Raw genomic sequence first — 15,224 nt, 5'->3', positions numbered from 1 at the left:
CAGCGTGCTTAACTACATTAGTTTCAAAAAAAAAATTGCAAAAAAAAGGGTGTCCGGTAAAGTAGAAATATACCACCGAGTCAATAAAAATTTAAAAATATATTACGTGCAAAAACTTCAAAAATAAGTATGTTAGGTAAGTTTTGATTTTACCAATCTACTAAAAACTACACATTTTGAAAAAAAAAAAATTTAAAAATAGTCAATTCTAAGTATATTTTTTAAACAAAATGCGCGTAATGAAAAAATGAAGTTTTTGAAGTTTTTCGCCGATAACTTCCAAACGAAGTCCGTCCGACCTTTTTTTATTTTAGATTCTTATAAAGCACCTAAAAACACATATTTTAAAAAAAACAAAACCTAAAAAATCGATAGGTTGCTAAACTAGAATTATGCCGGTACATTAAACATAATTACCATACTACCATTTTAGATCTAGAAAATCATATAAAAATAAGCTTGAACATTTGAAATTGAAACTTGAAAATCATTTAGATATTAAAGAACTTTAATTTATGAAAAATCATAATTAATAACGAGAATTTGATAAAAAAAAAATACTATCGAAAACTATCGATAGTTATCGATAGTCCAACTACAAATAATCGGAAATTATCGATAGTCATGACTATCGATTTTTCTCCACCACTACTTGGAGCACCACACATTAATTATTGCAATAGTCATTTCGTATTTCACCTTATCAGTAGTCGATGTGCAACCTGTATATCTTTAATCGTGCTTGCTACCCACGATCACAATAAAAAATTTTATTAACAATTTTTTTAATAATTTCCACAATAAATATCGTGAATAGACGTCTATCTTAATAGACTATCTAAAATCGTGGTCCAGGGCCGAGGCCCTGACGTTGATAAGAATTAACACATACATACATACTCTTCCTAACGAGCAATCAGTGTGACCAGTCTATAAAACTAAACTTATTATACGCCGGTTCGCCACAAATGAAATGACGCTCATCAAATGAATAAATAATGATAACCGATAAGAATTATTGCGTGCTCCAGGAAGATGGCCGCCGCCGAGTCACGATTTTGTTTACATCTATAAAAGTGTCCTTTGGTTGTGACCATTTTGACGACGCCACGACGGTTAACGCTCATAAAAGTAAAACACCGCGCACTGTGCAAACTTTACACGTACACTTACATACACTTACGTAGTTACGTCTTACTCGGAGTATAATTTTGGGAAAATCGTCGCCAGTCGGCACTCGCGACACGCCCATTCGCGATTTGCCATCGGCCAACACTACTATTGAAGAATAAACATAATTTTACTTATTTTTGTTATGTATTAACGTTTTGTCTTTTGTGAAATAAATATCGTTGGTGCAAATTATTGGAGATTGTATGTCATATAACACCAGTAGTAAGTATCTTGTAAGTTATAATAAATTATCTCATATCGTTACATAATAGTTTATAGTTGGTAAATTATAATTAAATATTGAACTCAATGTTTTCTATGTTATATGTTGGAATTTAAGAGAATGTCTGGGCACTATTTGTTTTCTCTCTGTCCCACACTCCACATAGACAAAACACATTTACGCAGAATAATTTTCTTTATGTTATTAACTTGGCGCAACTAAGGGTCATTTTTCTGGAGGAGGGGGGGGGGCTAAAATTATATCAGCAGCACAAACCCTATTCACTAATATTTTAAACTAAAATATGATTAAAAACTGGGGGGCTTAGTCCTTCTTCCTACTTGCGCCTATAGACCGTATTTATTTTATCTTAACTATTGTTTAATGATATACTTACATTGATCCATGGCTTGTAAGTTCATGCATTAGTTTATAAATTAATATTGATTCATTCAATGGAACAATATGCACAAAAAACATCAGAAATATGTATTTATACATAGTCTCCAAAAACTGAAATGTTTTTGACTTAAATGACTCAATGTTTTCCATGTAGGTATAAAATGTAACATATTTAGTGATATGTTTGGTATAAAGTATCCATTTTATTTACCGAATAAGTACAATCTTACATAAATTTAATTTCTGTAATCTGTATAATACTAATGTACCTAATCTGTCATAACAAGTGTGAAAAAACGCACTGAACATACTAATATGGCCCAGTATCTCGATATGGGATAATTTTACATAGGTTTGAATCAATAAATTTTCCTACCAATGTACTATAGTTACTACCATAAAATAATTAAAACTAATGTCTTACAATTTTTTACTTTCAACTGGCACTCCATACTATATCAACCCATTTGGCAAAATTTTAATAAAATCAGTTTAAAATTCAACAGAGATGTTCTTATATTGATGTATGAAAAGATAAATGTTTTACAGCAATTGAACATTTTTACTATTGACATTATTGAATGTTGGGACTGTGGGAGACATATTATGTATATAAAAGCCAAGACAATTTGTCCTTGGTAGTTGGTAAATATTGTAGGAACATGAGGAAAAATGTATTTAATATTCAATTTTAAATACATATCAGTATTTCCATTTTATTTGTGCCAGTCCAAAGCAAACGTTTTACATAAAAAAATATGTGCAAGTGCACAACCTACAAATCGCTTTTATGACCAAATGATAGGTGTGATATCAAAGGTACCTAATTGTAATGGTCTATGTTCACAGTACCTAATTTAAAACAAGCAATTAAGAGGATAATTCAATATGAAACCGTTAAGAAGAACAAATGACGATTGCAAGATAAATTCCAAGTGAGAAAATATTTTTGAATAAATGTAGCATTACAAAATGATGTAATTTTAACCTATATTCTGAAACAATTTTATTTTATAAAACTAATTATTTTGATAATTTATGTATAAATTGTGTATTATATTTAATTTATACATTAGTAACCCATAGGTACCTGCCACGGACTAAGATAGAGAGGACTGAAAACAATATAATGAGTGGGTGACAGGGAGCCGGACCTTAATTGTTTCAGTACCTTCTGCCCTTCCCTGCCAAAAATTGGTACATAGCTAACATGCATGCTATCTGCTTGGTAAAATATCAACTATTTGGATTTTGATTTTTATAATTTTTATTTTTATCATCATTAAATTTTCCATTTAGCCACTAGGTAGCGTTAAAACCAGCTATGTATTACGGAAATCAGCAAAGGCACTTCAGACCCGTTAAAAATTGGCTCATTTCCAGTCCTCCCTATCTTAGTCCGTGATTAACTTAACTTGAGTTAATTATTTTAATTAACTTGCCCATCTTTGCAAAAAAGCATTATAAAAATAATTCTAAATAAACCAAAAACCTACTGTTCAGAAAAACTATTTAAAGATATGAATGTCTTCAACGTAAAATAATTATTTTATAAAAATGCATTCTATTTTACATATAAACTAAATATATTAGAATTCAAACAGATCACGTGGACCACTCACCAAAATGATAAAATACCTAGCTATTCCTAAAATCAAAACTTTAAAATCCAGTAAATACTTTGGTAAAGTAGGCCTTGAACTTTTAAACAACATTCCTCCTCATATTTTAAACTGTCAATCATACTCAAAATTCAAACTTCTTATAAAAACGTGGCCAAAAAATTCATACGACATAACTTGATTTTCTACTTGTTTCCTGTTATCCTATATCTTTCTTGCATACAAAAATCAAATAATCTCCATCTTTTCTTTTCCTTCTCTTTTATTCTATACTTGTTTATTACAATATTAGTGTTAATTTTAATTAATTAATTTTTTCTTCTTCAACTAAATATTAATATATAATTAATTAATTTGTAAGACTCCAATACGAGGTTACACCTTAGTGGTGAGTTTGGCCATATACTTCTGTTATTATCTAATCAGTTACTATATTAGTAATTACGTGTTTTTGTGTAACATTGTCACTATTACATTACATGATGTTAAATGGTTTTTATAGCCAAATAAATATTATCATTATTATTAATGAAAAAAATCAATTTTTTTGCAATTTATTTTAGGTATGATGATATAATTCACAGTTCTAAAGTGTTGTCAATTCCACTTATTAGATGCGATGATCCAGTATTTAATGGCATTATCAAACAGGAAAATATTGATAATCAAGTATTTAATGGAATGATAAAAGAGGAAACTATTGATGAACCAAACCATCATAATTATAGTCAATTATTACAAAAAGGGTATGAATTAAATTTACATTATAAAATAATGGTAGAATGTTTATAAAGATATGGTTGAACCTAAAATAGATATGTAGTTTATAAAAATTAATAAATGAAAAGATATGGAAAGAAGGTTGGGACCCGTTCTGGCTGTACATAAAGTATTGTGTGGCCCGGTGTGGGTCACTGTATCGAATAAGTTAAATTTGATTTCAATGATAAAACATGATTATACCTATTCTAAAATTGATTCTTAGCGTTCCCAGTCCGTCAGCCTATTTCTAAGTACCTCTATTTTATGATGTTATTGCTATTAAAGTAATTTATTTTCCCATTCGTAAAACTGTAGAGTGGATTAATTTTTTTCCAAAAATTGTATTTGAAAATGTCATTTTGTGTTTAAAATATTATTATTATTATTATTAATTTATTTCTCAAGATAAGAATACTGGGCCTCTGATTATTCTCGTGTGGAGGCTCAGGAGTTATTATGTGTACATGAGTGTAACATTAAAACTAAACGTAAATAAAAAAATATATGATATATAATCCTGAAAAATTCTAATAATTAGAGTATAAATAATAAGAAGTATAAAAATAGTAATTGAATAATAAAATATTAATTTAACAAACAATTAAAAAAGGTAAGTTATAATAATAGGTCAGTGTTGAATTCATATAGAAGCCATTCTTAAAGTCTATCTTAAACCTATGTAAAGTTAATGCGTGTAGATGTATTGGTATTAAATTTAATATTTTTGTACCGATGAATTTATATTGTTTTCTTGTGCCTGTTTTATGAGGCCACTGCATTGGGTATTTATTATTTTTAGCGAACCTGGTATCAACATTATGATTCAGGGGTAATGGGACATCATGTATTTTTAAGAAAAGGACTGCTGATTTAACATATAGTTTTTTGATATTTAGAACATTAAAGTCTTCATTTAGTTGTTTTGTATGGTATGTGTTTTCTTTACTTAAGGAGATCTTAATTAGTGTATTTTGAGTAGTTTGCAATCTAGAGAGAGCGTTATCATAGGATCCTCCCCAGCCTATTACACCATAAGAGATTATTGGTTCAATCAGTGCCAAGTAAATGAATCTTAAGTCTTTCTTATTTAGGATGTCTCATTATGTAAATCATTTTTCTGGTTTTTTGTGTTAATGAATTTATTTGATCATTCCATTTCATGTCTGAGCACATTTTTATACCCAAATAATTGAAGTTATTCACGATGTATATTTTCTTACATTGGCATTTTGTAGGTTATAGCATGTATCCTCGTGTAGTATGAAGTCTTTTTTGGTTGGTAACGTATTAGTTTTCCACGAATGTAATAAAATAACAGTTTTATCGTAGTTTAAAAATAGGTTATTTATTATAAGCCATTGTTCTATGATTTTTTGCTCTTCCGTTATAGTTTTATACACCTCTTCCCAAGTATTTTCTGAGCAAATTAAAACTGTGTCATCGGCATAGCAAACTAAGGTACTTTTTAAGGGTAAATTTTTAATGTCATTTAGTTGTATATTGAATAATATAGGTGAAATTGTCGTACCTTGCGGTACCCCAAATATAATTTTTATTTCATCACTAAGTGTTTTGTTAATTTTAACTAATTGTTTCCTGTCACTAAGGTAAGATTTGAATAATTCTAAAGCGGGTCCAGTTATCCCAATATTTTTCATTTTATTTAATAGAATACCGTGGTTGATAGTGTCAAAAGCTTTAGCCAGGTCAAGGTATATTGATGCACATTTTTTTTTCTTTCTCTAATGCATCGTAAATAGTATTTGTTGTTTTTGCTATAGCCTGATCCGTCCCTTTTCCTGGTCTAAACCCAAATTGATTTTCAAATGGTAAATTATTTTTTTCTAAAAATTCTACTAGTTTATTTTTGATTATTTTTTCAAACACTTTTGCTATATTTGATATAATAGAGATTGGACGGTAATTGTTTAATGAAGTGTACGTTGTTATGAATTGGGGTGACTATTGAGATTTTAAAAGCATTGGGTACATAATTTGAGTTTAGACATAAATTATAAATATATTTCAAAGGGTGACAAAGTATTTGTTTATGTTTTTTTAGTAGTTCAGATGTTATGTTCCAGCAGATCCATTTTTTATTTTAGAGATAGGTTTCAATATTTCAAATTCATTTATATTCATAAATTTATCAAGATTCGGATTTTTATGTATTCTTTTATTAGTTGAATTAGGATTTAAATTGTCTCTGTTTTGGTTTGTTTTATCATTTTTTAATTTTGTAATTAGTTCGGCCGCAACATTTACGTAATATTCATTAATGCTATTAGCTATTAATTTTGGGTGTTCGTTAACATTTATTTCTATACCGTCCTTGGTGAGTATTTTATGGATTGTCTGTTGTTTTTTATTTTTACCGAGTTGGTCTCCTATTGATTTCCATTTTGCGTCGTTTTCTGCTTTTTGTAGTTCAATCTTGTAGTAAAATTGTTTGGTATTTCTGATTAACAATATTATCATATTTCTGTATTTTTGGTAATAATCTTCGAGTTGGTTGTTATGAGGGTGTTTTCTAACTTGTGAGTGTAGGTGATCTCGTTTTCTGATTGCCTTTATTAAAGTGGTGGTTGCCCATGGTTAAATTTTTTTTGTTTTAGATGAGATCTGAATTTCTTTTGAAGCGGATATTTTTATAGTATTTAATATTTCAGTAAAAGTATTAGTGGCATTATCAGCTTCTCTATTTTGATAGACGGCTAACCAATCTTGGGCTTTGATTAAGCGGGTAAGTTCTACTTCATCAGTTTTTAATGGGTTTGGTTCGTTGTTGCGGTTTTTAGAGATATTTTTTATGCTAAGGATTATTGGATAGTGATCAGTAATATTTAATTGAGGTATAATTGATAATACATTTTTCTCAGATTTTGTTTTAATGAATACATGGTCGATGCACGTGTTAGAACTAGGTCTAGTGACATTATTGATGAAAGGTATAAGACCGTATTCCATCATGAGTAATAGGATCATATTATACTTAAAAAGTTTCAAGGAACTCAAAAAGAACCAAAATATATTGATGTAAATTATATAGTTTATAGAAAATACTAACATAACATTTGGTGGAAATTGTATGTATACCTATAGTAAATCATTTTTGAATTGCACCCAAATAAGAAAATCTTTCCATACGGCCATGAGACTTGAAAAATAACTTTTACGCACAAAATTTTTTTTTTCACTAATAATCAGGGGTGGATCCAAAAATTTATCAAGGAGGAGTAATTAAAATGTATCCAACAGATACTATTCATACTTAATAACATACTTTTTAATATCATTATTTTGAATTTATTCTTACAAACTTGTACCCAGACTAGAGAATAGGTCGTCTCGGCAGATTAATTCGTGAAAAACAAATTGAATAAATCGACTGAATACTCAGCGAGTTGATTAACCCAAACAAAATTTTTACATATTCATATTGTCCTAACGGTGTTACGAACGACGTGTATACGTGGTAGATTTTTCACGCATGATGGAATCCATTCTTTAAATCAAATAATGTATATATTTTCTTTTCACCTAATCGGTATAACTGATCGTCTATTAGGGGTGTCGGGAAATTATCTCTTACCGTTATTTTATTAAGCTCTATAGTCTATACACAATCTATAGTCTCCAGATATATTTTTCACAAGTACGATTGGGCTGCTATATGCACTATTTCTCGTCCTTATCACTCCTTTAGACAACAGCTCGTCCAAAATAGCGTGATTCTACGTTATCTTTTAACATATTTTGATATTCGTTATTATATACTTTAATAAACTCATTTCTTATCTCCGTGTCTAATTCGAATTTATGTTCAACAAACAATTATTACGATCATTTTCGTCTTGACTAATTAATACATAATATTTCGTCGAAATTATTGTCGACTTCTTTCATAATAATATTAACTTATATTATCGTTCACAAATTCAATTTTAAATCCGGGTTTAGACTGGAGTTCCTTACCCAAAATAGCATCAAAAAGTATGGTACTATTCGGTACAATGTAAAATCTAAAACCTATAACATTATTATTGATTATTACATTAGTTTCGAAAATACCCAATATATTTAACTAAGCCCCGTTAATTCCGTAAAAATTACTATCACATGCTGGTTTAATTACAACATAATTATTTGGAATGAACTCACATTTTAGAAGTCTGATAGGACTACCTGTATCGATTACCGCATTGAACTTGACTTCATAAACTTCATGTTCGATAACAGGAACGTCAATATGGCATTGTTCCTCGTACAGCTTCGGGTAGTCGACGGGTGATACATCATCGTCTGTCACGTCGATGTTCATTATCATTAGCCCTGGCTGCTTTCCTGTCGATGTATCGGAATTCTGTCTCGTACATCCTGGACAACTTCCTATTTGGTGTAACGTCAAACCGCATTCATAACTGGCCCCCTTTTCTCTCTTTGGCTTGGGATATTGAGGCGAAATATGTGCTCTCGAATCGCAATTGAAACACGATCGGACTGTTGGTTTTTCTTTGTAATCTGTTGTGTTTTTCGTACTTTCCTTCTTCGTCGGTAAAGACGATGGCGTATCATTCTGCTGCGTGGTGTAGGCCCATGTAAACCGTTGTCTTTAACGTTTACTGACGGCTGGCGAAAATGTGTCCCACCTGATGTATCTAATCGTTCATATTCGACAATGTCGCTTAATAAGTCATCTTCGCCTCGATGATCACGGCCCAATAAATACATACTCAGATACTTCGAGTACAGACCTTCCAAAACTTGCATTTTTGATTCGTAAAAAGGTAGGCCAACTTGTTTGCACAGGTAAACTTTCTCGTGAAAATATTCACGTACATTCTCGTTTCGTAGCTGGACGCGAAGACTCATCTCTTTCCAGCAATCGCCTTTCATAACTATTCCGATGAATGTTTTTCGAAATTATCTTTCAAAATCGGCCCAGTACTCGATATCCCTCGATATGAACCAATGACGGGCGACACCGTCTAGATTCGCACGCACAGACTGTAGTTTAAAATTGTCTGGCCAGCGATGTAGGTTTGCGACACCGTTCACTGTCCGACACCAATCTTGAACTAGCGCGCCTGTTGTTACCCATTAAAAACTGGTATAGATTTATTCAAATCCGGAGCAATTGTCATGTCATTCGATGATTTATATTAGCTTGTTGTAACTTCAACTACTCCATTAATATGGCGTTTTATGACAATTAAGTACAGAGTAGTATATTTGTGTTCACATTACCTATATCAACATTCGGTATGTTGACGTGTATTTCCGGTGTATCATTCGTTTCATTGGACCTGTTGATGTGACTTTCTTGCGCATCATTCGGTTCATTCTCATGTCTTTCATTGTTAATGAACATTGTTATCTTCCTTGTTCATGTTACTACTAGATCGTGTAACAACTCTAGCGTTCAAAGTCGGTGTTTCTGACATACCGGTTAATATTCACTTTCAAATACTTGATAAATAAATAAAATTTCACAATAACAATTACATTCATATTTTATTCAATTTAATCCCACTTCTGAAACTGATAGGAGAGTGGTTACATTCATATTTTATTTGTCAGGAGGTTAATTCAAGAAAAATATAAAATAACAATGCCAATAGATAAACGTATTTATTTCACGACATACTGCACGCGCCGAACATGGCGGGCGTCGATAATCTACTATACAAAACAATATATCGGTCTCGGTTGTCACAGCGATCGGCCCGGATCGACGGGTCGATGCATGCCGACAACGCAAACAAAATATAATAATAGGTTGTTATCGTCGGTCTGCTCAACACACGCAAACTATACAAATAATATAAAAGTAGACATAATAATAATTCATGACAGTAATAATTAAAATCACTACTTATATAAATAAATATATGCATATAATTATTTTATTTATATAATATAATATATTATATAATTTTATAAATATAAAAGTTTTAGTCTTGATGTACGTTTGATATAATATTCTTAATATATAAACTGGTTTTATTTAGCTGCTCACATTTTTTCTCATATTATTATTAAAATGTGCATACCAAATATAATTTGTTATAAATACTATAGATCGCTCACTGCGGTAAAAAAATATTCAGCCCTAATTTACTAGCGATTCTGGTGTGTGTTAAACGCCAGAAACTATAAATTAATAAATTATTAGTGATGAATATTTTGTACCGCAGTGAACGATCTATAGTATTTATAATCAATGCTAATATCTCGTATGTAGTAGTTATCGTTTATTTTCCTTTATTTGATAATTGTTAACGTTTTCAATATTTTTTTTTTAGAACGAAAACTGAAGAAAAAAGAAACACAATTGATACCGAAATTAAAGTAGAAATGGATTTTATTGATTGTTTTCAATTTGAAGGAACAGTATTAAACCAATGCAACTCTTCAGAACTCTTTACTCATAGGAATTCGAACTTTACATCTAACTGTTTAAGGACAAATCCATTGACTGAAAAATGTGATAAAATGTCTACAGCATCCAATTTAACTGTGCATACAAGAATGCATACCGGAAAAGAGCCGTATATATGTGATATCTGTAATCACATTTTTTCTCGGAAAACAAATTTAATAACTCATATGAAGATGCATACCCTCAGAAAGCCATATAAATGTGATATCAGTGATAAGGGGATTTCTACAGCATCCATTTTAACTGTGCATACAAGAAAACACACCGAAGAAAGGCTGTTTATATGTGATATATGTGATAAGCATTTTTCTAAAAAATCTTCTTTACCAAGGCATATAAGGACACATACCGGTAAAAAGCCGTATAAATGTGACATCTGTGATAAAAAGTTTTCTGTAGCATTCAATTTAACTGTACATAAACGAATACATACCGGTGAAAGACCATTTAAATGTGATTTATGTGATAAGCGGTTTCCTCACAAATCTGCTTTAATAACGCATATATGTACACATATCGGTGTCAAGCCGTATAAATGTGATATGTGTGATAAGCGGTTTTATAGATCATTTAATTTAACAACGCATATGAGGACTCATACCGGTGTCAAGCCGTATAATTGTGATATCTGTGATAGGATGTTTTCTTTATCATCCAATTTAGCAAGACATACAAGGGTACATACTGGTGAAAAGCCGTATAAATGTGATATCTGTGGTAAAAAGTTTTCTACAGTATCCGTTTTAGCAAGACATACAAGGGTACATACTGGTGAACAGCCGTATAAATGTGATATCTGTGGTAAAAAGTTTTCTACAGCATCCATTTTAACTGTGCATAAAAGAATACATACCGGTGAAAGACCATTTAAATGTGATTTATGTGATAAGCGGTTTTCTTACAAATCTGTTTTAACAACGCATATAATGACACATATCGGTGACAAGCCGTATAAATGTGATATGTGTGATAAGCGGTTTTGTAGATCATTTGATTTGAAAACGCATAAAAGGACGCATACCGGTGTCAAGCCGTATAAATGTGATATGTGTGATAAGCAGTATTATAGATCATCTAGTTTAACAACGCATATGAGGACTCATACCGGTGTCAAGCCGTATAAATGTGAAATCTGTGACAAGGAGTTTACCGTACTATCCAGTTTAACAAGGCATACAAGGAAACATACCGATGAAAGACCATAAGAAAGTGATATCTGTGATAAGCAGTTTTCCAAAATATCTAACAAAGCATTCAAGGACATATAAGCCCCTCTCGAACGCGTTTCTTCTGTCAAAGACCTTGGGATCTACCTAGTTCCTTCTCTTTCTTTCGAACAGCATATGAATATTACAGTTGGTAGAGCCTTTAAAGTTCTGGGTTTCATAAAGCACAGCACTAGCCTTTTCACGTCCCCCACTTGTCTTCGTTCTATCCATTTCTCTATTGTCCGCTCTATTTTGGAATATGGAATAGTTGTATCGTACCCATATTAGGCTAAAGACCAATTACGTTTGGAGCGAGTTCAAAACCGATTACTGTCCTACGTTGCTTTTCTGCTCAAGATTTATCGCCCGCCCCATGACTATTCATCCATTAGATCTTTCCTAAATATCCCTCTTCTTGCTCCGTGTAGATGCTGACCTTTCATTTATAACCTCTCTTTTTAATGGCACAGTTGATGCCCCTCACCTTCTCTCTTCTATCTCTTTCCACGTTCCCGTACATTATGCTAGAAATCACTCCTTTACCTTGTCCCCTCTCACCGTTCCAACTACTCTCATAACCATCCTTTACACAGAATGCTTCGCCTACTCAATAACTCCTAGATCCATACATGATATATTGAATTTATAAATTAACATAAGTTAGTTACTTTTTAGTTATATTGTACCCTATAATGTAGTGTTTATAATGGTACTAAATATTTAGTTAGATTGCGCTATGAATAACTGTGTTTCACCTTTTTTTTTTTTTTGTAAGATTATTTTAATCACTATTATTATTATAATTTTTCCTTAATTAGATTGTATTGTATCTCTTAGTATTTCCAATTGGTGTTGAATAAACAAATAAATAAATACTACTGTTCCTATTGATAAAAATCGTTTAGAAAAAAAAATATATATTTTTAATGTAGCTGTCGATGAGGATCTTTTATACGAAATACGTACTCGATAAATGAACTCAATTTGTATCGCTATACAAGATATAAGGTACTCTATACTTCCTAAATTGTACAGGATATCAGATACAATATTGTTCATTTGTACCTAAGATACTTGTATATTTGTATCGAAGTTACTGTCTAGCCCAGCAGTCTATAGGGGTATAGGGCACCGAACAGTTATATTATTATGCAACTATGTTTCAGCCACGTGCCTACTGGCCTTAATTGTTCGCCTCAACTGGCTCAGATACCGACGACTAAATGGCGAACTCCGAGTCCACCGTGGCACCGTCTACATCGCATATTATCATGTGTAGCACTAAGGCGATTTCTATACTTTTTAATGACAAAGCAGAAAACCCAGATTCACATATTAAGTATGTGGTTGGAAATGGTAATAACTAATAATGCATTTTCAGATTCTCTAATACTAATATGCGTACTTATGTATACTAAACTACTTTTTTCTTGAAAATGAAATGAATAACTAATATTAATATATAAGTTATGTTTTCATGACCCCTCATAAAAACCTCTGCGACCCTAATTTGGGTCCCAACCCAAGGTTGGGAAGCGGTGGTCTACCCAGTCATATTCCGCGTCATATCGGGGCCCGAACACCAGACCGAATTCCCTCACGGATACCGGCTGGTAAAATCATTTGTGTGCGCCACGAGTGTCATCTCGCCAAACAATAACCTATTACATTAAATACATTTCATGCATATTTTATTATCATCTTGTGCTCGTCTTCTGTGAATTGCCTTCTGTAAGTATCGTTTAGTCATTTGATCTGTTCAACCATTTAATATTATTCCCCAATTCAGGGTGAAACACTAGGTATATCGCAACGTGTTAACGCGTCTCATGAACACTATAAACAATGGACATGGTCCAGAGCTTGAAACCGTTATCAAAAATGTCGGTTACCGCTAGGAAATTCTATAGTGGTAAACGTTGCATAGGGGCGTGGCTTCATTACGATCACAAAAAACATCGAAAAATCTTTTGCCACCAGCAGTCTATTTCGGACGTCAGACTGTGCGTCAACCTTGGAGGTAGGTCGAGATCAAAATTCGTGCTGAGCGGATTTTCTATGGAGGTAATATTTTCGAACTTGTGTTTTTTCCGAGTGATTTTGCCACTTACAATCTAATTCGATGTGGCTTTTAATTAAATATGTTTGTAACATTTATATAATATAAACATTATAATAAAACTATGTTTCTAAGCTCATATATATGTTTTCACATCTTCTGAGGGTCGCTTGAGACACACATTTTTAATAACATTTATACGAAAATAGTCCTTATTGTTTCAAAATCCATAATTATTTGTGTTTTTCAAACTTTGAATAACTTTTTTTGAAGTTCCAATAAAGAAAAAATAAAAACGATAATGCCCAGCAAAAGTTCTCGTTTTTATGTGGTGAAAATTTCGGTTCTTAGTTATGACTGTCATCTGTAGCGTTCTCAGTTCTTTTCCGTGCAAAACAGCTAGTTTTTGGTATATTGCACATTTGAAAGACGGAGAGCCACAATGTGCGGGTGCGATGTCCTCTTAAAATACTACCTACATCTAGACAAGCCTTGTCTAGGCGTAGTATAAGGTCTATAATCTAAACAACACACATGCACAGTGATAGGAAAAATACCCAAGCTTGGGTTAACGTGCTTTTTTATGAATTATTCCGTGTTTGGAGAGAACGTCGTTCATATATAGTGAACGATAGGTATGTGAACGTCGCTCGTTTTTTGCAAATAGAACGTGAACGTGAACGAGGTTTATATTTTTAATGAATTTGATCGTTTTTTAAGACGTTCAATTTATTTACCATTTAATAAATATTATGTGTATAAAATATATTATTAATTAATTATATTATAATAATAATATTTTCATTTTTCCCATTATAATTCCTATAAAATTTGCTTGATTGCAAAATAAATAAATTAAATAAATGGAATTCCAGTGTCCCCAGCTAGACATACAACAACAACAATATTATGATTTCCACGAATTTGTAATAAAACCTAATCGGTTTATCATAACAAGTACCCTAGTATTCGCTTAATTTTATCACTAGGAAATTCTTATAAAAATGTAACTCAAATAACGTGTCAGAAATTATTAAAAATTAATTCAGATACTTTATGAATTGTATATGCTCTAAAGTCTAAATTGTATTTTTATTTTTTGGTTGAGTCGTATATGTTAATGAGTTTTTAATTTTTATATTGACTGCAGGCTTACGATTCATAAAAAAAAAAATATATGAACGAGCCAATGGACGTGTTCGTTTGAAAAAAACACGAACGTGAACGTGAACCGCGGGTTCCTTTTTTAAGAACTGAACGTGAACGAGTTCATTTTTTAATGAACGTTTCGAACGTTGGAATTATTCATTATGAATACCTACGAGATTATGAC

General features: G+C 31.6%; 1 protein-coding gene across 2 annotated transcripts; it reads left to right on the top strand.

Annotated features, from left to right (window-relative positions):
• Positions 1 to 145: 145 nt before the first annotated feature.
• On the top strand, positions 146 to 14,594 carry LOC100569042 (zinc finger protein OZF-like). 2 transcript variants are annotated; one of them, XM_008184029.3, is made up of 4 exons: positions 146 to 1,406; positions 2,648 to 2,733; positions 3,984 to 4,166; positions 10,488 to 14,594. In XM_008184029.3, exons 2-4 carry the CDS (start codon positions 2,687 to 2,689, stop codon positions 11,827 to 11,829), a joined length of 1,572 nt encoding a protein of 523 aa, XP_008182251.1. In that variant the 5' UTR covers positions 146 to 1,406; positions 2,648 to 2,686; the 3' UTR covers positions 11,830 to 14,594. The 2 variants fall into 2 exon arrangements, with proteins under 2 accessions (XP_008182251.1, XP_008182250.1); XM_008184028.3 differs by having other exon boundaries at positions 147 to 1,395.
• The last annotated feature ends 630 nt before the right edge of the window (positions 14,595 to 15,224 follow it).

The sequence above is a fragment of the Acyrthosiphon pisum genome, chromosome A2 (assembly GCF_005508785.2).
Source record: "Acyrthosiphon pisum isolate AL4f chromosome A2, pea_aphid_22Mar2018_4r6ur, whole genome shotgun sequence".
Lineage (NCBI taxonomy): Eukaryota > Metazoa > Arthropoda > Insecta > Hemiptera > Aphididae > Acyrthosiphon > Acyrthosiphon pisum.
This window is presented reverse-complemented; position numbering and strand designations above follow the sequence as displayed.